The sequence below is a fragment of the Peromyscus eremicus genome, chromosome 2 (assembly GCF_949786415.1).
Source record: "Peromyscus eremicus chromosome 2, PerEre_H2_v1, whole genome shotgun sequence".
In the NCBI taxonomy this organism is placed as follows: domain Eukaryota; kingdom Metazoa; phylum Chordata; class Mammalia; order Rodentia; family Cricetidae; genus Peromyscus; species Peromyscus eremicus.
This window is the reverse complement of record NC_081417.1, coordinates 137,665,077-137,690,040: the sequence shown is the minus strand read 5'-3', so window position 1 is coordinate 137,690,040 and position 24,964 is coordinate 137,665,077. Positions and strand designations below refer to the sequence as shown.

The following is a 24,964-nucleotide window of genomic DNA, read 5'->3' as shown; positions in this document are numbered from 1 at the left end:
TCCCCAATCTGTGTATTTAGTCTTGTCACCTCCAAACTACGTAATTTGCCCTGGCTTAGGAATCTGACAACTGGAAGACCTAAAAGTGTGGCTCCAATAACTATACTCTGTTCATTTAGAAAAAGTTTCTCTTAAGCAAATAAAAGTATGTGGGTGACTCCAAGTGCTTATTTGAAGTTACTCATCTCAGTAGCCAGCAAGATGGGCTGTAGAGAAGGCCCAGTGGTTAGAACTTGTTATTTTTGCAGAAGATCTGGATACAGTTCCAAGCACCCACACGCGCTCACAGCTGTCCATTACTCCAGTTCCAAGGGCTCAATGGCCCTCTACTAAACTCTGAGTCATGCACACAGTGGACGTAAATACATCCAGTCTGGCCTCGAACTTGAAGTGGTTTTTCTGCCTCACTCTCTTGAGTACTAGGGTTTCAGATGTGAGCCACCACACCTAGGTCTTTTGTGGAAAAAAAAAATTAATTTTGTATTTTTTTTTTGCTCAGCTTCAACAAACATTGAAATTTCAATGGAATTGTTCTGGTACAATACTAAAATGACTTAACTGAAAGTAATCAGACTTTTTCTTTTTTTTTTTCATTTTTTTATTTTTTTATTCTTTGGTGGTGGTGCTGGGGATTGAATGAAAGGCTTTATCATTGTGCTGAACCCCTAGCCCCTGACCCTTGTTTATTTTATTTTATTTTATTTTTTTGGTTTTTCGAGACAGGGTTTCTCTGTGTAGCTTTGCGCCTTTCCTGGAACTCGCTTTGGAGACCAGGCTGGCCTCGAACTCACAGAGATCCTCCTGCCTCTGCCTCCCGAGTGCTGGGATTAAAGGCGTGCGCCACCACCGCCCGGCCCCTGTTTATTTTTTTCACAATTAATTTGTGTGTGTGTGTGTGTGTGTGTGTGTGTGTGTGTGCATGTTCCCTCTCTCTCTTTCTCTCTCTCTCTCTCTCTCTCTCTCTCTCTCTCTCTCTCTCTCTCTCTCGGCTCATGTGGAAGTCAGAGGACAGCTTACTGGAGTTGGCTCTGTCCTTCCATCACATGGGTTCCAGGGACTGGACTCAGTTGTCAGGCTTGGTAGCAAGCACCTTCACCTAGTGAGCCTTCTTGCTGCCTCCCCCAACCCCCTTTGAGAGTCTTATGTAGTCCAGGCTGGCCTCAAACTTACTATATAGGTGAGGGTGACCTTGAACTCCTGATTCTCCTGCCTCCTCCTAAACTCTGGAATTACAAGCCTGTATCACCATGCCTATTTTTGTGGTTTATGTAGTGCTGGGGACCAAACACTGGGGATCAAAAACTGTTTAGCATGTTAAACAGGCTTTCTACCCACTGAGCCGCATCATCAGCCCTTGACCTTTGTTTCTTAAGTGAGTAATCAACATAGAAAATGTTAGTGGTTTTTGTTTACTTGTTCAAAAAATAGTAAAAGTTCTAAATACACTTTCTTTCCTCTAGCTTTCCTTTGCAGCTAGAAAATGGTCAAGCTATGGAATGTACAGTAGCTCAGTATTTTAAGCAAAAGTATAGTCTGCAGCTGAAGTACCCCCATCTTCCCTGCCTTCAAGTGGGACAAGAACAAAAGCATACATACTTGCCACTTGAGGTAAGCCAAATGAAATTTTCTTTTGCCAATCTCTTGAATTAATTTTTCTTTAAAAAAAAAAAAGTGTTCATGCCTTTAATCCCAGTACTGGGGAGGCAGAGGCAAGCGGATCTCTGTGAGTTCAAGGCTAGCCAGGTCTACATAGGAGTTCCAGGACAGCCAGGGCTATACAGAGAAACCCTGTCTTGAAAAACAAACAAACAGATAAACAAACAAAAGATGTTCGAAACTAGTGATAGAATTTAATCTTTTTGAAGTATTTTGTGCATAGAATTTTATAACTAGTTCCCCCCTGGAAATGGATAAAGACTTCATGTATAAGCCCATTTCTACAAAACCTGGCTTCTCTTTGTCTCTTTGCAGGTCTGTAATATAGTGGCAGGACAGAGATGTATAAAGAAGCTCACAGACAATCAGACATCCACAATGATCAAAGCCACAGCAAGATCTGCTCCTGACAGACAGGAGGAGATCAGTAGATTGGTCAGTAAATTGCGATCTTCAGATCAGCCCACTGTGAGATGAAAAAAATCAAAGAGTAAACAATCCTGAGGGGCGTAGTTCCTGTCTGGTTTCATGTGCAGCTTTTCCATTCCTCAGGTAAAGAGCAACAGCATGGTGGGTGGGCCTGACCCACACCTGCAGGAGTTTGGGATCGTTGTCCACAGTGAGATGACGGAGCTCACAGGCAGGGTGCTTCCTGCTCCTATGCTGCAGTACGGAGGCCGGGTAAGCTGCTTCCACACCATTCCCATAAGAAGACACCTTTGAACTTACCTGCCTCTGTGCTCCTTATTACCTTCTGTCTTCTGACCCTACCAAATAAAGTTTTGTTTGTCCCCTCTTCAACATCAAAATGGTCTTAGATTGTAATACCTTTTCTCTTTTCTTTTGTTTCTTTTTTGTTTTTTCAAAGAATAAAACAGTAGCCACACCCAACCAGGGTGTCTGGGACATGCGAGGAAAGCAGTTTTATGCTGGCATTGAGATTAAAGTTTGGGCAGTGGCTTGTTTTGCGCCTCAGAAACAATGTAGGGAAGATTTACTAAAGTGAGTATCCCATTTTCAGCTCGGTAACATCTAGATACAAAATGCCGTCTTTGTGTGACTGTGCTGGGTACACTGGCACCGACCCCCTGATATCAGCCCATAGTGATGTCATCTGGCTCCACAGAAGAGACCCTGTGCTATGTTATAAACTCAGAATCTTTGAGACTAACTCAGCTTCCGCATAACTAGAGTAGAAATTTGTGAGTGACGAGGCTGAAGCCATGCTATTTGGACAATTCTTCAGGCAGGAAGAGTGTCTAAGAGTATCAATCGTATCACCTCCTTCCTTCTGTGTAAGGAAATCCATGAGAAGGGTAAAGAAAATCAAGAAGCAGAACTGGGGTGAAAAAAAGGAATCCCACCAGATGTTAGCAAATATACAAAATAAGTCATGTTGAGGCTAGGCGTGGCAACACGCACCTTTAATCCCAACACTGGGGAGGCAGAGGCGGGTGGAACTCTGAGTTTGAGGCCAACCTGGTCTACACAGCAAATTTCAGGCCAGATAGGGCTAAATCGCAAGACCCTAATTTACGCATAGATTGAAGTAATTTCTTAAATTCAAAATTTAAAACTTCAAAATGAAAAAAAATTAATGTTGATTTATTGAACCAAACCTATTACAAGTTTTTTTCTAATTCTAAACTTACATTCACATGTTCTCAGTTGAACACGAGCTCACCTCCTCTTATTTTACCAGCCTTACCAAAATAAGTGTTAACTAAAATTGTGATCCTTTTTTCATTTCTGAATTACTTATTTGATTATTTTTTTTAACAATCTTTTGATTATAAATGCTATTCTAGTCTCTAAGTCTCAGCTGAACCATAATTTTTTAGAAATAAAAAATGGGGTTTGGAGATATAGCTCAGTGGTAGAATGCTTGCTTACCATATTTAAAGCTCTGGATTTAATTTCTGATACCACAAAAAATAGTAATTAGAATTCAAACTGATGATTTTGTAGTGTACTAATACAGATTGTTCTGTTATAATTGCAGTGGTACAACTGCCAATCTCTTTTTGGCAACTGCTGAAAGTTTTGGTTGGTTTGTTTACATGTGAAAATGAAAGCGCCGTGCCACTGGTTCTGTCTTTACAGGAGTTTCACTGACCAGCTTCGTAAAATCTCCAAGGACGCAGGAATGCCCATCCAGGGTCAGCCGTGTTTCTGCAAGTACGCACAAGGTGCAGACAGTGTGGAGCCCATGTTTAAACATCTGAAAATGACATATGTGGGCCTGCAGCTGATAGTGGTTATCTTGCCTGGAAAGACACCAGTATATGGTATGAACTGTTTTAATGTTGAATGAGGGATGATTTCAAGTCCCAGGTTTGACAGGATAAGTTAGGTGATGCCACAGTTCCAACTCCCGTTCTCAGTGGTCTAAGACACAGAGACAGCCCGTGTGTGTAGAGGGGACAGCTTAGTGCTAGAGTGCTTTGCTTGGGGGGGATACAACATGGCAACACTTCCTTCTTTTCTTTCCTCTACCCCTCCCTTCCGACCCCCTCTCTCTTGTTGAGATAAGATCTTATGTAGGTCAGGCTAGTCTTGAACTCATTCTGTGGTAGAGAATGACCTTGAACCTTGAATCCCACCTCCACCTCCCACTGCTCAGATTCTAGGAATGAATCTCTGCACCTGATTGTATGGTACAGGAGGTTGGACCCAGGGCTTCATACATGGTAGGAAGTACTCTATCAGCTGAGCCACATCCCGGCCAAGATTTATTACCGGTTCCTTTTTTGTATCTATTCATGATAGACAGTGGCCTCTGCTCCATATAACCATATCCTCCTCATTCCAAGACCCAACTTGGTAGAGCAGACACTGTTTACAAGGTTTCTGCCACCACGTTTGTGGATATAACCAGCCATAAGGCCTTACCCAGCCTTCGGGGAAGAGGTGACTAGACATGGGGCGGAAATGCTGGGTAGGGATCCATAGTCCAGGGAACTGGAAGTCGTAGACTGTTCTGGAAAAGCACTTAAGAGTATCATCAGAGTGGGGAGAATACAGAGCAGTGGGGTGGGGCTGCTTCTTCCAGAAGAGGATGTGCTGCCTCTGTGTCTGTGTGGAAGGGTGACACGGCTTCTCTGGTCACCCTCGAGTGAAGGCCAGCATCCCGACCTTCTTCTCTTTGCTGCTTTTGTCTACCTCCTGTGTACCTCCAAGGTGTAGACAAGGAGAAAGGTCAAATTCAAAGGGCTGGTGTGTGCTCTGAGGAGGGAGGAGCCAGGGGGTTAGTTCCTTTACCAGGCCATTCTGAGGAAGAGGGACTCTTTTTTTTTTTTTTTTTTTTTTTTTGTTTTTTTGTTTTTTTGTTTTTTCGAGACAGGGTTTCTCTGTGTAGCTTTGCGCCTTTCCTGGGACTCACTTGGTAGCCCAGGCTGGCCTCGAACTCACAGAGATCCGCCTGGCTCTGCCTCCCGAGTGCTGGGATTAAAGGCGTGCGCCACCACCGCCCGGCGAGGAAGAGGGACTCTTAAGGGACTAAGCAAGTGGCGGCAGGCAGCACCCGAAGAATAAGGAAGTGGGCTGGTTTCCAGAGCTGCAGCAAGGCAGGAAAAGGAGCTGCACCTTTGACCTGCGCCTGGCACTGTGTAGTCCGTGAATGTTAATGTTCAGTACTTTTTCCTTTACTCGCATTAGGTGACTAAGCATTTTAAAGCGAACTGATTTATTGACTTTTTTTATAGCGGAGGTGAAGCGTGTTGGAGATACCCTTTTAGGTATGGCCACACAGTGTGTCCAGGTCAAAAATGTTGTGAAGACCTCACCCCAAACCCTTTCCAACCTTTGCCTGAAGATAAACGCAAAGCTTGGAGGAATTAACAATGTACTTGTACCTCATCAAAGGTAAGGTCATGACTTGTTTTTCCCACTTTTATTTAAAAATCTAAATTATGTGATTTATGATTTATGTGATTTATCCAGCCAGATATGGTGGTACACACCATTACTGGGGTAAAATAAAGCAGGAGTATTGTGGATTCCATGCCAGTCTAGGCTACATAGCAAGACCTTGTTTCAAAAAAAAAGAAAAAGATAAAGCAAGGATTTAGCTGGGTGTCATGGTACAAACTTTAATCCCAGCACTCAGGAGTCTGAAGGAGGCCAGTGTCTATGAGTTCCAGGCCAGCCTGATCTACATAGTGAGCTCCAGGACAGCCAAAGTTATACAGTGAGACCCTATCTCAAACAAAACAAAACCAAGGTCTGAGATGTAGCTGAGTGGTAGAGCACTTGCCTGCCTAGTGGATGCAAGGCCCTGGGTTCCGTTCCCACCAGGGCAAACCCAACAAACCACACATCTCAAATACGCATCTCAGCGAGCGACTGTTTCTTAGGTAGTGTTGTGTAACCCACATAGCCACCACCACGAAGACTCTATCAGGCTTTCTCTTCCCACTCCAAATGGATGACTCCCAGGGCCAGGACTGTAGCTTACTGGCACAGCTCTTGCCTCTTATGTGAAACCCGGATTATCCTCAGACAGATAACCCACAAGAAACAGCTCTTCTGACCTGCCAGTATAGATTGCTTTTACCTGTTTGCCTGCCTATAAATGGAATCACTGGTGTAGCATGCTTTATTTTGTCCTTCCTTCTTTCCTCCCTCCCCCAGCTCTTCTAAATAGAGACTTTTGAGGAACATTTTGTTGTGCTATTGCTGTGGGATATCAAACAAGCTACATCAGCCCTCTACCATTGAGCCACATCCCTAGGCCTCAGGGATTCCTAATGAGACTGAGTGTTCTCCACTCCAAGTGATAGGCTTTTTTTAAAAATTGAACTTGTTGGATTGGTTCTGGAGTAACCAAACACTAAGGCAAGATAGTGCTATTGTCAGCAGAGTACTGATGAGGATTGAAAGATTTGGGTATTTCTGCCCATGTGGATTTTTTTTTTTTTTAAAGATTTATTTATTTATTATGTATACAGCATGTATGCCTGCAGGCCAGAAGAGGGCACCAGATCTCATTATAGATGGTTGTGAGCCACCATGTGGTTGCTGGGAATTGAACTCAGGACCTCTGGAAGAGCAGTCAGTGCTCTTAACCTCTGAGCCATCTCTCCAGCCCCCCCATGTGGATTTTTAAGCTATCTGGTCCTCAGTTCCATGATAACATTTTTATATGAAATCTTAGATGTGAAAGTGATTTGAAAAGTTATACCAAGGGCTGTAGCCTTTGTAGCCTTGGCCATTGATGTATTGGGCAGAAGGTAAAGCTGAATGCCTTCCACACAGTTCTCATCTCTTTGTCTGTGAGTGTAAGTTCTAGGTAACTAAATTCTTCCTGAAACATTGGTAATGAGGCACGTAGTTCACAGATGAAGTTAACCTAAAGTCTGGAACCATTGAGTTTTACTCCAAATATTTGAGATAATATGATGACCTAGGGGCTTAGGACCTATTATTTGGTATCAACTTCTTTTTTCTTATATATTTTTAAATTATGTACGCATGTGTGCAGAGGTGTTATCATGTGCACATGAAGGTACCAGTACAAGTGCTCACAGAGGCTAGAGATGTCAGATCCCTTGGGGCTGCAGTTGTAGTTCTGTGATGCCCAGTGTGGATGCTAGAAACTGAACTCAGATGCTCTGGAAGAGCCATCTACCATCTTAACCCTGACCATGCCATCTCTCCAGACCCTGTTATACCTTCTTAGGCTCAGATTCTGGCCTTGTACATTCTTTATTCTCTTATGTGTTTTTAAAAATTCATTTATTTGTTGAGATAAGGTCTTTTTATGTAGACCAGTCTGGCCTAGAACTCAATCTGCCTGCCTAAGTATTAGGAACTGTAGGTATGTGTCATCATGTATGGATTATGTCCTTTTGAGATTGGGTTTCATGTATACTAAGCTGGTCTTGAACTGAACTCTTTACAGGGCCAAAGGTGATCTTCAACTCCTTATCCTCCTGCTCCCACCTCCTGACATGAGTTCTGAGTTATAGACAGCACCACACCTGGATTTTTTTGACTAGCTTTTATCAGGAAACCATTCATACTTTTCTTTGATTCCTTAGATAGAGGAATCAATGACACTGAATGAATTTGTATTTTCAACAAATATTTACCAACTGCCAAGTATGAGCTAAGGAATGTTCTATGTTCTAGGTACTAGTAATGACCAAGATGTAACAAAATTCCTTCTCTTGTAGGGATTATATAGGTCTGTATGTGCAAATAAAAATAAGTAAATATGTGATATAAGTGATAAATATTATGTATGAAAATAAAACAGAAAAATGGACTTGATTCTCTTTTCTTTAAATTTCACAACTTAAAGAGATTTGGGTTTGGAAGGCTAATGTTCTTTCCTAATGGGCATAGGTCCTCTTGTCTAAGATTACAGTTATCTTGGTGATATGTTTTTCTAGACTCAAAAGATTTGTACCCATATGACACTGTCTTCTTCAATCTGGACAGGCCTTCTGTGTTCCATCAGCCTGTCATTTTCCTGGGAGCAGATGTCACTCATCCGCCTGCTGGGGATGGAAAGAAGCCCTCTATCGCAGCTGTGGTGGGCAGCATGGACGGCCACCCCAGCCGGTATTGTGCCACAGTTCGGGTGCAGACGTCTCGGCAGGAGATTGCTCAGGAGCTCCTCTACAGTCAGGAGGTTGTGCAGGATCTGACAAGCATGACTCGGGAGCTACTGATTCAGTTCTACAAGTCCACACGCTTCAAGCCCACTCGTATTATCTACTACCGTGGAGGGGTGTCCGAGGGACAGATGAAACAGGTGCTCCCATTAGCCCAGTGCCATCCTCCCAGCACTCTGACAGAGCACCCTCCAGTCTGCTGCTTGAGAGCTGAGACCTCCGTGAAACAAAATCCCCCTTCTGTCTCCTAGGTAGCTTGGCCGGAGCTATTAGCAATTCGAAAGGCATGTATAAGCTTGGAGGAAGACTATCGGCCTGGAATAACCTACATTGTGGTGCAAAAGAGACATCACACTCGACTCTTCTGTGCAGATAAAACAGAAAGGGTAAGAAGTCATGCTGTAAACTTCCTCATCTGATTGTGTGGCAGCAAGTGTGGTTCTGAGTAGATGTATACGGTATTCCTCTAAAACTGGCCTTGTCTAATGATGATTTAATAACTATATTAACTGCAGTCGAACTTAGGTGACAAGTTCTGGATAACAGGAGTTTTAAGAATGAATGTTTCTTGCTGGATGGTAGTGCCACACTCCTTTATTCCCAGCACTTGGGAGGCAGAGGCAGGTGGATCTCTGAGTTCGAGGCCAGCCTGGTCTACAGAATAAGTTCTAGGACAACCAGGGCTACACAGAGAAACCCTGTCTTGAAAAACAAAAACAAACAAAAAGAGAATGAATTTTTCTCTTGTGACAAGAATGCTGGTTTCTAGAATTTTGGAGAGAGGGTTTGGGGAATTGTATATTAGTTACTTTTCTTTTTTATTTTATTTTGTTTTGTTTTGTTTTGTTTTGAGACAGGGTTTCTATGTATAGCCCTGGCTGTGCTGGAACTCACTCTGTAGACCAGGCTGGCCTCAAATCCAGAGATCCGCCTGCCTCTGCCTCCCGAGTGCCACCACCGCCTGGCGAGTTTCTTTTCTTATCACTGTAAGTAAACACCCGATGGAAACGTCACTCTGGCTCAGACTTTGAGGGTGCAGTCCATCATGATGGGTGGCAGGAGCTGGAGGCAGCTGTCACATGACGTCTGTAGTTAACAATAGTGCTTAGCTCACTTTCTTTGTTTTAGTCTTTTGGGTAAGTTACAAGAACATTATATTGGATGACTGCTTTTGGGGTGTTTTTCATGACATTATTTCATTTTGTCCAGATCTTTTCTGTTGCTTAATCGTGTAAGCTTGCTGGCTCCTCCAGTTGTTTTCTAGGACAGAAACTGTCTCTCTTCCAAGGATGAGATGAGTTGTGTTGTGTATCATGGAAGACCCGAGCTTTTTCCCACTGTCCCCAGATCTACTAGTCGGTTTATATTAAATCCTTGTCCTTTAGTTGTTCAAACTCTGACTCAATAATACTTCTTAGATTTTGATGATGCAGATTATCTGAAGGCTTGCTTGTCTGTCACCCCTCTTCTATTGCCATGGCTTCCTCTCTGCTCCACTTTCAACGTGCTGTCTTTGCAGTTTACTGTGGAGTGGAGAGGAAATCTAGAACCTGGATTACTTACCTCCTAACCCCAGTGCTGGGAATGGAACTTGGGCCTCAAATATGGTAGGAAGCAGTTACCACGGAGCTGTTTCCAGACCCTGAATTATCTTTCTTTCCTATAGCTCTCAATCATCAGGATTGACAGTTCTGATTCTTTAGTTTACTTTATACCCTGAACAGCTTCTCCAGTTCTCTGAACATGCCCTCTTGCCTGCTTCCAACTCCAGAATGTATCAACTTGCTCATTTGCTTTGCTTCTCTCAGGCTGATGGGAGTTGCTGGCTGAACAAATCACTTACGTATTCATGAACCGTGTTATACACACGTGAGAGCAAACCTTAAACCTTAAACGCTGTGATTGTTTTCTTTGCTCTATTCCCCATAAGTGTTTGTCTCGAATCTTTTTTTTTTTTTTTTTTTTTGAGTCCTATCCTTGATGTCTTAACACTGACAAAAACTATTTCTGCTCTGCCAGTATAGTGGCAAGCACAGCTGCCTTCCGAATCCTACCTTCTGTTTTCTGGGAAGATGGGACCTGGAAGGCATGGATTTTTCCAGTTACCGACCCTCTCCTTTCAAGTGTGATTTTTGTGCTTTTATTATCTCCTTCCTCAAATCTCAGGCTGATCTCCCCATCTGTGCTTTTGACTCCACTTCTTTCTGCCTTTTCTAGAGCCTCACTTCATAACGATTCTTTTTAAAGTCTTTCTCAGTCTTTTACAAAATTTAAATTGTATTTAATTAATTAATTTAGTCTGTAGGTGTTTGTAGGTCAGAGATAGAGTGCAGGTCATCAGCCACAGAGCCAGCTCAGAGACCCTCATCTTTCTTATTCCACGGCTGCCTTCTCCTATTACAAAGGTCGTTCAATTCTTCCTCAGTTCCAGTTCCCCCAATAAACATCTGTTACCTCTGCTTCTCCCTCTCACTTGCTATTTCATCTTTTTTTTTCTCTTTTGTAAATTTCCTTTTAGAAGAATCATCACTTGGCTTGTTGTCAAGTGTACCATCACAACAAATTTCATACTTTGATTTTCAGGAAGTAGGGAGTTCAAGAGAGAACTGAAATTTTGCCTCTGTGTCTTCATCTTCAGCCAGGTCAGATTCCCACACTGACCTCTTAGCCGCACTTATGACAATATGACTTTCCAGGTTTTGTACTCACCTCTGCAGTCAGATTATCTTTACTTAAGAAAATTAGATTCGGGCTGGAGAGATGGCTCAGAGGTTAAGAGCACTGACTGCTCTTCCAGAGCTCCTAAGTTCAATTCCCAGCAATCACATGGTGGCTCACAACCATCTGTAATGAGATCTGGTACCCTCTTCTAGCCTGCAGTCATACATGCTGTATACATAATAAATAAATAAATCTTTAAAAAAATAAAAAATAAATAAAGAAAGAAAATTAGATTCATTTATCTAATTTTATGTATATGAGTGTCTTGCTTCGTGTATGTATGTGTACCACATTCATGCGTGGTGCTCACGGAGGTCTTTAGAGAGGGGGGCAGATTCCTGGGGACTGGAGTTACACATGGGTGTGAGGACTGTGGGTGCTGGGAACCAAACCCAGGTCTTCTGAAAGAGCAGCAAGTGCTCTTAACTACTGAGCCATCTCTCCAGTCCCTCATTGCCCCTTCTTCCTGTTTTCAATACTGTTTTCGGCTCCATCCACTTTTCTAGGCTTACTTGCTTATCGACTCTGAATCCATATTTCTACCCTAGATTGCTCTGTCAGACTCCTGATTTGTGCTTTGAGTTATCTACCAGACACGTTGACTCAGGTGCTCTGCGCTTTGGCTCCATTTCCACAGAGCAGGCTGTGTGGTGGTGATAACAGCAAGAACCCTTCCTTGTGGCTGACAAAGATTCATTTCTTGCTCACATCACACCGTCGCTGTGGCCCTGCTGCAGCTGTGACCCTTCTGTCCTCCCTTTGGAACCTAGGCTGACAAAGCCCATCTGGAACCTTGCCAGTCACTGTGGCGGGAGGGAAGAGACACAAGACAAGCCGTATGCTAGCCCTTAAGGCTTCTGCCCAGAAGTGCCACATTTTATCATCAAAGCAGTTCACATGGCCGCTCCTGTGATAGCTGGGTGGATCTGTATAATCTTCCCCAGGGAGGGGCACAGAAATATTTGGCACCAGTAATTCAGTCTACCATAGGCATGTCAAGCAAAACACGTCCAAACTTCCCACTTACTGTTTAATCCCCATCCAGAACCTCCCCCTGGTTCTCCTTAGATTCTGTTATTGGCATCACGGTGCTTTATGCTAGCCAAACTGGAAACTTGAGAGTCACTTTTAAATTCTTTCCTGCCTTGTTGTCCACACCATGTCCAGTCTGTCGGATGGTGTCCTGTGTGCTGCCCCATCTCTCACCTCGAGTTCATGTGTCTCCACTACCCAGGCAGAGCGTGTCTGTTGTGCTGGGACCCCAGCAGTCTGTTCCTTGCCATTGCTCCCCTTCCTACTTCAAGGGCTGGCTTCTAAAACACGCCCACTGCTCAGAAGTCTTCAAGGGCTCTCCATTGCGCTGTAGGAATGCTCTGGACCTTGGCTGACCACAAGTAACTGAAACCTTAGCTTAAGACAAGCAGGAGATACTCTCTGGTTTGGCTAGATACCTAAGCTTAATAGGAATTTGAAGGAAGAATTCTCCATACTCCAGGTTTTATGTATTGTTATGTGCTCCATAACTGGAAGGAATAGTAGTTAGAAAGGAGTCAAACCCATGGGAACGTGTACCTCTGGGCTAATTAAACTTTCTCACTAAATTCTCCTGAACAACAGAAGACACAGGCTGAGGAACAAGATTTAATTCTGCTGCTGTTCAGTGCATTCTGGAGTCCCCCTCGGCCTTTCTAGAAGTTTGATTTTGGTTTTTGGAGAACCTTAGAATTTTAGAAAAGGTTGTCACCAGATATTATAGATGATTAGGTTGAGGCTCTGTTCAAGGTGTGTGGCCTTGAGGCCTGGCCTGGATCTGAGCTGTCTTATTCTTTATCTCAGTTGGAGCTTTTGGAAAACCTCTGCGGGGGGAACTTCTGTGACTGACCCCATGAGAGTATGAGCTTTGCTGAACATGGTGAACCAGTTCAAAGATCTTCATTTTATCTTCTGCTGAAAGCCGTGTGTGGTTATTTTTCTCTCAAATGAGGAATGAAAGTCATTGCTTCCGGGGATGTTTATCTATCTCAGAGTTTTTCTTTGTTGCGGTGCTAGGGCTTGAACCCAGTGTCGAAATCATGTTCACACTAAGCAAGGACTCTACAACTGAGCTACATTCTCATTCCTTAAATGCTGTTTTCCCCCTTCTCTGCATGCATACAGACTGTCGTCTATAAATATGTGGCAATATTGCTGTACAGAACTATAGATAAAGTCATTATTTAGATTCCCCACAAGAGGCTCTGGAGACATGCTTAAGAAAATGCTTTAGGCCGGGCGGTGGTGGCGCACGCCTTTAATCCCAGCACTCAGGAGGCAGAGCCAGGCGGATCTCTGTTAGTTTGAGGCCAGCCTGGTCTCCAAAGTGAGTTCCAGGAAAGGCACAAAACTACACAGAGAAACTCTGTCTTGAAAAACCAAAAAATTTAAAGAGAGGTCTGGCTTAACATTTTGAATTAATCTAGTTTTGAGACTTCACATAAAAACAATTTTCTAATTGCTAATTAATTATTAATTAATGCATCAATGGAAAAAATGGCCTTAAACAAGCATGTTACTCAGATGATTAACTGTACATATCTTTTTAACAGGTGGGGAAAAGTGGCAATGTCCCAGCAGGCACTACAGTGGACAGTACCATCACACATCCATCTGAGTTTGACTTTTACCTCTGTAGTCATGCAGGAATTCAGGTAATTTGGAAGCTGTTCCAGATCTTTGACCTGATAGGGAGATATTTGCCAGTTCGGCATCTAGCCTGAGTAGACTTGTCATTAAACACTGTGCTTAAGCTTTGTTAACTGCCCTGCTCTAGAGATCTTGTAGGTGGGTGAGGCAGAGATACTGTTGAGCTTAATAGTTAGATTTCAGTTCTTTTCTCCTAGCTAGCCAGGTCCTACGAAATACACTAATCCCAAAACTCTCCCTCCAGGGAACCAGCCGTCCTTCACATTACCAGGTCTTGTGGGATGACAACTGCTTCACTGCAGATGAACTCCAGCTACTGACTTACCAGCTCTGTCACACCTACGTGAGGTGCACGCGCTCGGTCTCCATTCCTGCCCCTGCATATTATGCCCGGCTGGTAGCATTTCGGGCAAGGTATCATTTGGTGGATAAAGATCATGACAGGCAAGTTCCTCAACAAAAATCTCTTCCTGTTGTGGAAGCATGTTTTAAAAAACAAGCTATATAGAAAACTCTTAAAGATTTAACTTGCAAGGCAAATTAGAAGTGCATGAGGCTTTGAGAGCTTTCAATGTGACTTTCGGTCCAAGAAGAGCTCAGGCTTGTTTAAACTTGTGTCTCTAGCAGTGTCTCGTTGGAGCTGCTTGTGGTTTTCATGCAGAGCTAACTACATTTCAGTTCTGCTGAGGTCTCAGGCAGCCTCAAAAGGTGCTCAGTACAGCACCCTGACTCCTGTCAGAGTAGTCAGAACCTGTGAATTCTCGTTCATGCATGAGGGAGTCCCACCTAGTTCATTTTGCTTCCAGTACAATCCAGAAATGACCAGTGAGCCAGGGCTTATGAGGAAACAGAAGGGGTGACTATCCTCATTCCCAGATAGGGATCTTAAGGGACTCAGACATTTTGACCTATTACTGAGCTGCCAATAAATGGTGGCTAAAAAAGCTCTTTGCATTAATTTTCTTTCTCAAATGGCAATCTGTCAAGTGTAGTAGTTTCTGAGCTCTTCCCCAAGTCTCAATTCAGTTGCTAAATAGTAGACATTCCACTGCAAGTTTATTTCTGTAAGAGATTGAAAAATACACTATCGGGGGCTGGAGAGATGGCTCAGCGGTTAAGAGCACTGGCTGTTCTTCCAGAGGTCCTGAGTTCAATTCCCAGCAACCACATGGTGGCTCACAACCATCTGTAATGAGATCTGGTGCCCTCTTCTGGCCTGCAGGGATATGTGCAGACAGAACACTGTATACATAATAAATAAATCTTAAAAAAAAAAAAAATTTAAAAAAAAAAAAGAAAAATACACTATCACAGAAAAGGCCCAGCTGTGGCTTTGTACCTTGTGTTCTCCAATATACATTCATCCATTTAATACATTTATTTGGTACTGTGTGCCCAATACTGTGCTGGGTACTAGAAAAGAACAAGATTAGTAAGCCATGTTTCTTGCCTGCAGGGATTTTATGTTTCAATATGGAGATAATAAAGGCAAATGTAAAACCGACAGCTAGTCTAACTCAGTATAGATAACTGCAGTGGGATATCAGAGGAAAGGTTGGCAAGGATTTTATAGCTGAGTGAGCAGGGCTTAGCTTTATAAAGGAAAGAGGATTTTCCAGGCAGAGAGGACAGTGGCCACAAAGGAGAAAGGGAGTGACAGTTTTGGACAATCGCAAGTTTTCTTTGGCTGGAGCATGTTAAAAGGGAACAGTGGGCATGGGGCAGAAAACTGTGTTAGAATAAGATCGTCCTTGCTAGATGTAAAACGCTCTTCCTGGGATAGAATCAAGTAAGTGGGGGAGGAAAGGATGAAATCAAAGGTGATTAGGATAGTAATCAGCATTTAAAGAGAGGTCAGAGGCCAAGGTGTAGCTCTGTTGTGAGTGTTGTGCTTAGCATACATAAAGCCCTAGACTGACTCTGCAGCACTAAAAAAGAGATGGTGTGCCAGACTCCTATGTTACATGGTCCCACCCTGAAGATGGGTGTTTACAGTTGTGAGCACTCTGCCAGGTCTGTAGACTCATTAATTTAGGAAACTAGCATTGTTAGCAAGTAAAAACGAAGTTAAGCCAGGCATGAAGGTGCACACCTCAGAGGCAGGTGGATCTCTCTGAGTTTGAGGCCAGTGAAGCCTTCATAGTAAGATCCTGTCTCAGAAGAAGAAAAAGGAGGAGGGGGAGGAGGGGGGAGAGGAGAAAGATGCTCTTCTCTTGGTGATTTCATTCCAGTGAAGAAAAAAAAAATATATCCAATAATACCTAGTAATGTCCCAATTAACAATTTCATTTTGGCTGTGTCTAGTACTAAAAAAGGAAAGAACTGTCTATGAAAACATATTCTAGGTGACCCTGACCTGAACTTGAGAGTCAGGGAAGATTTCGAAGAGGGAAATGACTTGTAATTGAAGCCTGAAGGATGAGTAGGAACTAGCCAGACAGAAGGGACAGTAGAAGTCCTTATGCAGGTGCTATCAAACACCTGGTCTTTGTGAACATTATTTAATTATTGCAACCATCCATTAAATAAGTCGTACTATATTTTTCAGTTGAACAAGCATGTCTAAGGAAAAATTGTTTGAGTAGCCCAGCTTGAGCTCAAGATATTCTTGAATCTAGTACTATTTGTGCTATCTGAAAAACTGAAGTTGGACGTAGTCTTCTCTTAACACCTGTTTTTTTGTTTTGTTCTCATTATAGTGCGGAAGGCAGTCATGTGTCAGGACAGAGCAACGGCCGGGACCCTCAGGCCTTGGCTAAGGCTGTGCAGATCCACCATGATACCCAGCACACTATGTATTTTGCCTGAGAGTCTTGGAAAAGAACTCAACCAATTCGGCGTCCCACACATCCTCAAATGTTTCAGATGCCTACTGCCTCTAGATAGTGCCACGTTGATTTCAAGTGGTCCCTACTAGCAGCTCGGAATAGATAGTTGCACTGAATCTGTACTTTGCAGCCCTGTCTGGTGCATCAACAAAACTGAGCCATTTAAAAAAAAAAAAAAAAAAAAGAAAGAAAGAAAGAAAGAAAAAAAAAGAAAAAAAAGAAATAGAAACTCAATAGATTATGTGTTCTGATGCACTGGACAGTTTTTACCTCAACGTGCAAAGGCTAATCAGCCTTTACTTTCTAAAGGACTTACTTTCCAAGGAGGGTTTCTATGGGATATTTTGCTAGCTGTGGTATTCACCGCATCTAGTCTTATAAGAGGAGTATTTCCTTCTTCCTGTGTTCATTGAGTGGGGTGTATGCATAAGTGGGAGAGGAAAACCAAATGACCAGTTTCATTTCCATGCAACTTTTTAACTGGATGGGTCCATAGACTTTTTAATGGAGATTTCTGACTTCACCACTGTAAATGCCTTTAAGGAGCATTAATTTTTGAAAGTTTTACAGACTTTTATTACTTCCACTGCTTTATCTTACTGATCTCTTCGGGCCTGTGCTGTGGAGAACTGGCTGCCCGACAATTGCACTATATTTGGCTACAGATTCGAACAGGCAGTTCTCTTACTTGGCTGGCTTTGGTGACTGTGACATGAGCAGGTGTGATGCGTGTCACAGGGACACCTAACACTGCCATGGTAAAAAGTAAAAGCTCTCCTCCCTATTTGAAAAAAAAAAAAATTAGCTTTTAGTATTTTTCCAAGTTTTTGAAAGTGCCCATTTTATGCTGCTATGTGGTTGGTTAGCTCTAAATGACTTTTAGACTTCTCTCATAGAAAGTTAACTTTGGCAATAAGTGTTTTTAAGACCCCCTCCCCTTTCTCCCCGACGAGGTAGTTTTCTAGATGAAATTTTACTATGATTTTTATCAACTATTTCTTAATATATCATAACCTAAATATTCTGAAACACATGTATTTCCATGCCCTTTAAAATAACTATTTGGGTTTTTTGTTTTTTTTAACCTATTTTATAGTCATAGTCTGTGTCCTGTCACTTTTTTTTTTTTTTTTCTTTTAAAATAAGCTGGAATCAGGATGCTTCCTGACTGGCCAGGCTTTACCAGTGTATAAGGCACATTGAGGATGCTGCACTTAAAAAAAGTACCAGCATGTAAAACCCTCATTTTCCCTGGGAATCAAGGCTGTACACACAGCTGCGTACAGTACAGTTCTGTTTGCTCTTCTTTCAGCCTGAAACGTGCTGGGGGGCTTTGCCGTCCTCTTTTTCACCTAAAACTATGTAGAAGAAGTTGATTTTTTTCTCCCCTTTTCTGTAGATTCTGGATTCCCTCATAGGAAGACAGGACTCCTTTTCTTGTCCAACAAAGGGAGTTGATGTAAAGCAAGCATCAGAACATAGGGGAGATGTATTCTGTAGTTAGTGTAGATAATAACTTTGTAAAGGACAACGTTACATGGTTTGCCAGCCCACATTTTACTCTGTCCCGGAAGGGCAAGGAGTGAAAGGCTCTCTGGAGAGCCTCACTCCTCAAGGCTGAGGAAGGGGCTGGGGAAGAGACAGGCACAATTCTGTCGTCTCTAGAAACTGTTGATGAGAAACACTGGATCAGATGGTGAAGGGTGTTTGCTTGAACTCATTGGTTGGTCCAAGGTCCAAATCTGTTAAACTAGCCTTCTCAAATGCCAGCAATATGAAGCACTGTTCTCCTTCAGTCTTTTATACAAGCTTGTAAATACATTAATGTTTACATTTCCAGGTGCTGTTGCTCAGCAGTGCCACCAATGTTGGCTGAGCTGGTCTCCCAGAGAGTTTTATAATGTCCACCAAGTCCTATAGCACATGAGGATGAGTGCAGACATCCTTAGTCCCTGCGGACAGTGGGGAAAAGCAAGTCCTGTGGCTGAAGCACAGCTAGGCAGGCGTGAAGAGACGGCGGATGCTCGCTCCTTAAGATTTTCCTTTTTTTTGCAAATACCTCACTTGGATAATACAAATCAGGACATGTTGATGAGTGGCTGACTGCCACTTTTATTCACACTTGTTCAGGGAGAGCACAGAAAATACGCTTCAGCACAGCCACTGTGGACCCAAGAGGACCCAAGAGGAGGGAAAAAAAGGAGTTTTTTAGGAGGAGGACTCGCCTGGAGCCTGTGATGGGAACTCTTGGTGGCTGGCTGGCTGGCTGGCCGGCCAGCGGGCACCATACCCACACTTGAGTGCCTCGGGCTTGCCGGTTAACAATGCACAGAAGAAACTCATGCCATCTTCCTGCATGATGGAACAGGGAGCAAGCTGGGTGCCCAGAAGCCCTGATCCACTTGTCTGCAGTTGGGCTCTATACTTGACCTCGAACAGAATGTCTGAAACACCTCAGTCTGTCCTAGTACACTAGGACCAATCTGCGTGGTGGTGGAAGAAAAGCCAGGAGGCCAACTTTTGTAGGAAAACAGTACCATTAAGGGTGTGATGCTGTTGTTGTAGACAAATGGAAAGAAATATGGAAGAATTAGGATTGTTGGGGGAAAACTTGCTGAGGGAGGAGTAAAGAGGTGATCCCTGCAGAATCAGACCTGCAGTAATACTATCACCAGCAAAAATCTGAATGCATAGTTTAAACTTAATTAGGGTTAACAATTCAAATAGTTACCCCCTTGGAAACTGAATTGTTATGCATGTGTCAATCAACGGGAGGTGTGCATTCTCCAGAAGCAGTGTTGGGCTGTTTTGTTTTCTTAGACGCAGCCTGTTTAGGCACTGTCACGTAGTGTGGGAGACTGCAGTGCAGCAGTGCTGAAGAACAACAGTTCTGGGCCAGGGAGCACGGGACACTAAGAGTGGGGGAGACCCGAATGTTGAACCAATTACATTCTGTTGTTGTCGAATCCCGAGCTGTTTATAAAGGGAACCAGCTGGCTTGATGCAGCCAGCGTTCTGGGCAGGCAAACCACTTTCCTTCTTACTGTAAATTCTACATGCTGCTTCCAAAGGTGATGATTTATACGCAGGCATGTCCTATATGGTCTGTATTTTAGAATCTGGTGCCCAACCTATTTCCTATAGCAGAGCTTACCCACTTGGCTCAGCTGCCTATTCCTTCACATGAGAAAAGGTAATCCACTGTTTTGTTTTGTTTTGTTTTTAAACAAGGCTCACCCTCTCTACCCTAGTGGCCCTCTGTGGATATACTGTAAGATTCTCTTGCTCATTAGCAAGGTGGCAGCTCAGCTTTCATTTTAAGAAAGCGGAGGTTAAGGTCATTGTATTAATATTGCTTCAACTCCAAGAATTTTTTATTGTAAAATTAAAGGAAAGATCTTTATTGGCCAACCATTTTTCTTTTCCTTGCTATTGACATATTCATATTCTTTCTATGTCTACTGGCTGAAAATGTGTTTGTTCATCTGACTAATGGTATGGTTTTTGTTTCTCTATGATTAGAGTTGTAATGTTTTAAAATGTATTTTATTAATTTGGACTGGATGTCTGTCTCTAGCAATACGAGGTACTTTCTAAGCTATTAAGGAAGGGTTTGTATCCCTGTGTGAGATAAGGTGATGGTTGTTTGTTTAAAAAGGATTTTTTTTTTTTTTTTTTTTTTTTTTGGTCTGCAGGGATATTTTGTGTTCACGTGTCCAAAAATGGGTGGGTAGGTCGGGGAGATAAATTGGCATTCTTGTGCTAAAAGTTGTTTTTCTTGTCAGTTGTGTAATAAATATGGAAGATATGGTAATGGCATCATACATGGCTATCAAGAGGGGTGAAACTGTGTTTGATTCTGGGTTGCCCTATATTTAGGAATTGCCATTTGGGAGTTTTTGAAGGATTTTCAGTACCACTTCACATATGGAAACTTCAAGATTCATGATGGTTCTGGGTACTGCTCTCAATGGGAAGTTCTGGTTAAGTGATGTCTTAAGGAAACTGGTGAGGTGTGGTGGCTCACTCCAGTAATCCCAGAAGCTGGGAGGCTGAGGCAGGAATATTATTTCAGTTCTCAGTCCATCCTGGGCTTTCGAGTGGGACCCTGTGTATTAGCTACTTTTCTCTTGATTGGATAAAACATGACCAAAACAGCCTATGAGAGAGTTATTTTTCCCTTTGCCTATGGTTCTAGAGCAAGAGTCCACAATGGTATAGAAAGCATAACAGCAGGGAGCCTCTCAGCAAGAAGCTGAGAAATCATATCTCCAACCATAAGCATAAACCAGAAAGTGATACAGAAATGAGGCAAGGATGTGAACTCAAAGCCTGCTCCTAGTGATGGACTTCCTCCTGCAAGGCTACACAGTTGCATAGCCTCCCTAAACAGTGTCACAACTGAGAGCCAAGCATCCAAATGCCTCAACCTGGGGGACAGTTCTCAGTCAAACCACTACATTGTGCTTGTCTCAAAGACAAAAAACGAAAGCCCCAAGAAGACAGTGTGGCCAGATGCTTTTTTTTTTTTTTTGGTTTTTCGAGACAGGGTTTCTCTGTGTAGTTTTGGTGCCTATCCTGGAACTCACAGAGATCCGCCTGCCTCTGCCTTCCGGAGTGCTGGGATTAAAGGCGTGCACCACCACCGCCCAGCCAGATGCTTTTATTTATGACTAAGTTCTCTATAGAGAAGCTCCCCAAATTCACACAAAATGGAGTTTCTAGTGTCTGGTTTGGGGACAAGGTCTCCCTGTGTAGGCCAGGCTGGTCTTGAACTCTTACTCCTGCTTCAGGCATCAGAACTCCAAGATTGCTGACATGAGCTACCATGCCCAGTTCATGACTTCTAAAACTTAACAATAAAACCCTTTTGCCGAGTTATAACGATAATGCAGAGATTTGCCCAATCTGAACTTTATTCTTGGGGAATCTAGTTCATCAGGAGGGAAAGTCCTACACACAACCAACCCCCGAGACGGTGGCTTTTGGTTTCCCATCCGCAGTTTCTCCTCCTCATGTGCCATTTATTAGACATGCCTCACAAATGAGGTGTGTGCAGTCTCCACCTAGATACTCAGAACACAGAAGAGTTAACAGTTTCCTCAAACAGTTCATTCTAGAAGCTAAAGAGAGGGCTCAGTGAGTAACATGCCTGCCATACAAGCGTGAGGACCAGAGTTCAGATCCCCAGCACCCACATGAGAGCCAGGTGGACACATGCTTGTAATCCAGCAATTAGAAGGCGGAGACAAAGTCCCAGGAGCAAGCTGGTTAACTAGACAGTGGCCATTTTGAGACCCTGCTTCAGTGAATAATGTGGAGAGTGATACTCCCATGTTAGCCTCAGGCCTCTACATGGACATATGAGTGTGCATACTTAGACACATGCACCCATACATATGTGAATGTGCATACACACATCTCAGACACATGCACAATTGATTAAAAGTTCACTCTAACAAGGGATACAGCAGAGGAAGAGGCTGCACAGTTAACACATGAATGTCTGCTCCCCAGGCACTGAACAACGACATCTCTAATCTTAGCAGCAGCTCTTTGAGGTTGATAGTGGGATCTTCATTTTCAAGAAAAAAAGAGCTACTGGGTTAGGGGCATAGTTCATTTGTGCTATGTGTGCATATGGCCATGGGTTCAATCCCTAGCAACGCAAAAATAAAAACCAGCCAATCAGCTTCCGGGAGGCTGAATAACACCATCAGAGTGGCAAAGCTCCAGTTCGAACCCATGTTTTAACTTCATTTCACCTACTGTTGAGCATAAAGTGACAGATGCTCTGAACAGAAAGAGTTTGCCATGGGAGTCAAGAAAGTTTTTACAGTATTAGCAACTGTGGGATAGATCATAAAACAAGCAAGCTGAAGAAGGATGTAGCATGAATCTTAGAGAGTCTTATTAATAAAATCAAACCCGGGGCCAGTTATTGGGGTGAAATGCTGGATGGTCAGAGAGACAGAACAAGCCACAGCTAACCTCACCTGGCCAACTTCTCAGCTGATCTTGTTTCCTCAGACTGGAAGCTTCTGTGTCCTCATCCCAATGGCTCTCAGCTGAACTGCTGCTCGAAAGCCTGAAGCTTAACCAGCTAAAAGCTTCTAGTTCCTGGTCCTCACGCCTTATATATCTTTCTGCCTTCTACCATCACTCCCTGAGATTAAAGGCTCACTCCCTGGGATTAAAGGCGTGTGTCACCATGCCTGGCTGTTTCTAATGTGGCCTTGAACTCACAGAGATCCAGAGGGATTTCTGTCTCTGGAATGCTAGAATTAAAGGTGTATGTGCCACCATTTTCTAGCCTCTGTATCTAGTGGCTGTCTGTTCTCTGACCCCAGATAAATTTATTAGGGTGCACAATATTTTGGGGAACACAATAACACCACAGAAGGAGACTCTAGGCAACTACTTCCTCAGAGAAGATTAGAGTAGCTATAATTGTCTGAATATGTTTTTACTCCTCTTTTGGGAGACAGAAACCCTCTTTTATATGGGAGTCAGGAGAGTGGCCTTCCTTACATACCAACTATATATCATACTAAAGTCTTTCCCTGAATTACAAGGGCCAGAGGGAACAGGTGTTACCACAGCCAGGAATGATTCATGTCCCTCCTGTTGGGGCCAGTAAATAGGGGAGAGAGAGACTGGTCGGCACCTTTGTAGGGTGTGTGCCTCTTCTGTGTCTTTTCCTCCCTATTGGCTCTGATTTCCCCTGTGCTAATGTCTCCAGAAGCTAGTGGCAAGTTCTTACAGAGAAGGGGGATAAAGGGGTATTTTAAAAAAGAAAACAGAAAGCAACTATAAGTTTACCAAGCAAAAGCAGAAGTGACTACAACTGTTTAACAAACATTTCCTGTTATAGGCTAAGAATTACAAAGGCACAGAGTAACCTCTGGCCATTGAGTTTGTTTAGTAAGCTTGGGGCGAGGCATCAGGTAAACAGGTAGCTTTAATGAGATTTCTGAGAGAGAACCTTCAACGAAGCCTTTTTCACTTATTGGGAGTGCCTGTCAGGCAAAGGACAACTTGCAGAAACTGGTTCTCTCCTTCCACCAATATGATTCCCGGGAAGCAAACTCAAGATGTCAGCCTTGGCAGCAAGCACCTTCACCCACTGTGCCATCTCACTGGCCCAAGGAATGCTTCTTAGAAGAACCGATGAGTTAGCTGTCATATAAAGAATAGAGGCAGAAGGATTGCTGTGAGTTTTAAGCCCAACCTGCTCTATATAACAAGTTCTAGTCCAGCCTGAGCTATCACAGCAAGACCCTTCATATAAACACAGTGACGGAGAACTACTTAGCCATGAAAAAAAAAAAAAATGGCTGAGGGCTCACTGACTGCTCTTCCAGAAAAATCCAGATTCAGTTCCCACGGCCAACCATTATTTGTAACTCCAGTTCTAGGGGATCCTTTGCTCTCTTCTGTCCTCTGTGGGCACCAGACACACACTTGGTGCACAGACATATATGCAGACAAAAACACCCATACACATAAAACATTTTTTAAATTATTTATTTTTATTTTATATATGCATTGATGCTTTGCCTGCATGTGCGTCTGTGTGAAGGTATCAGAACTTGGAGTTATAGGCAATTGTGAGCTGCCATGTGGGCACTGGGAATTGAACCCGGGACCTCTGGAAGAGCAGTCAGTGCTCTTAACCTCTGAACCATCCCTCCAGGCCCCACATAAAAAAATTTTAATTTTTTTTTTTAAATGGCTAAAATCCTGTCTTGGTGATAGCATGATGGAAAAGATGGTTGATACGTTAAACAAGCCAGGCACAGAAAGGCAAGCACTGCCTAATCTCATCTGTGTGCAAATGTAAAATAGTCTCTTACAAGTAGAGGGCCGTGGGCTGGAGAGATGGCTCAGTGGTTAGAAGTGCCTGACTGCTCTTCCAGAGGTCCTGAGTTCCATTCCCAGCAACCACACGGTGGCTCACAACCATCTGGAGTGGGATCAGATTCCTTCTGGAGTGCACGAAGACTGAGCACTCACTCACATACATGAATAAATAATTTTTTTTTTTTTAAAGAAGAAGTAGAGCGGAATGGTGGTTGTCAGGAGCAAGTTAGGTGGCTATCACAGGGTACAAGTTAGGTGGCTATCACAGGGTACAAGTTAGGTGGCTATCACCGGATACAGTTTCAGGTGGATGGAATTAGCGCAGGAGCTCTGTTGAACAGCGTGGTGAGTGTTGGTATATTTCTTCTTGAAAATCACTAAGAAAGCCAACCTTTAAGCATTCTTACCACAAAAATGCCGGAAGCCAGAAGAGGGCTCCAAAATCCCTTGGAGCTGGAGTTACAGGAGGGTCGTGAGATGCTTACTGTGGGTGCTGGGAATGAACCCCAGATCCTCTGCAAGAGCTGTGTATACTCCTGACAGCTGAGCCATCTCTCCACCTCTACTTCTCCCACCACCAGGTTTTTTTTTTTT

General features: G+C 43.2%; 1 protein-coding gene across 1 annotated transcript in view; it reads left to right on the top strand.

The window, feature by feature from the left end:
* Positions 1–16,684, top strand: part of LOC131904048 (protein argonaute-4) — a 37,265-nt gene extending 20,581 nt beyond the window's left edge. Inside the window, exons 8-18 of the mRNA XM_059254969.1 lie at positions 1,461–1,608; positions 1,972–2,091; positions 2,209–2,337; positions 2,525–2,658; positions 3,760–3,944; positions 5,361–5,520; positions 8,101–8,416; positions 8,528–8,662; positions 13,583–13,684; positions 13,924–14,123; positions 16,379–16,684. Coding sequence (XP_059110952.1) covers positions 1,461–1,608; positions 1,972–2,091; positions 2,209–2,337; positions 2,525–2,658; positions 3,760–3,944; positions 5,361–5,520; positions 8,101–8,416; positions 8,528–8,662; positions 13,583–13,684; positions 13,924–14,123; positions 16,379–16,487 — 1,738 coding nt within the window. The 3' untranslated portion in view covers positions 16,488–16,684. The remainder of the gene's footprint in view (positions 1–1,460; positions 1,609–1,971; positions 2,092–2,208; positions 2,338–2,524; positions 2,659–3,759; positions 3,945–5,360; positions 5,521–8,100; positions 8,417–8,527; positions 8,663–13,582; positions 13,685–13,923; positions 14,124–16,378) is intronic.
* Positions 16,685–24,964: the final 8,280 nt, after the last annotated feature.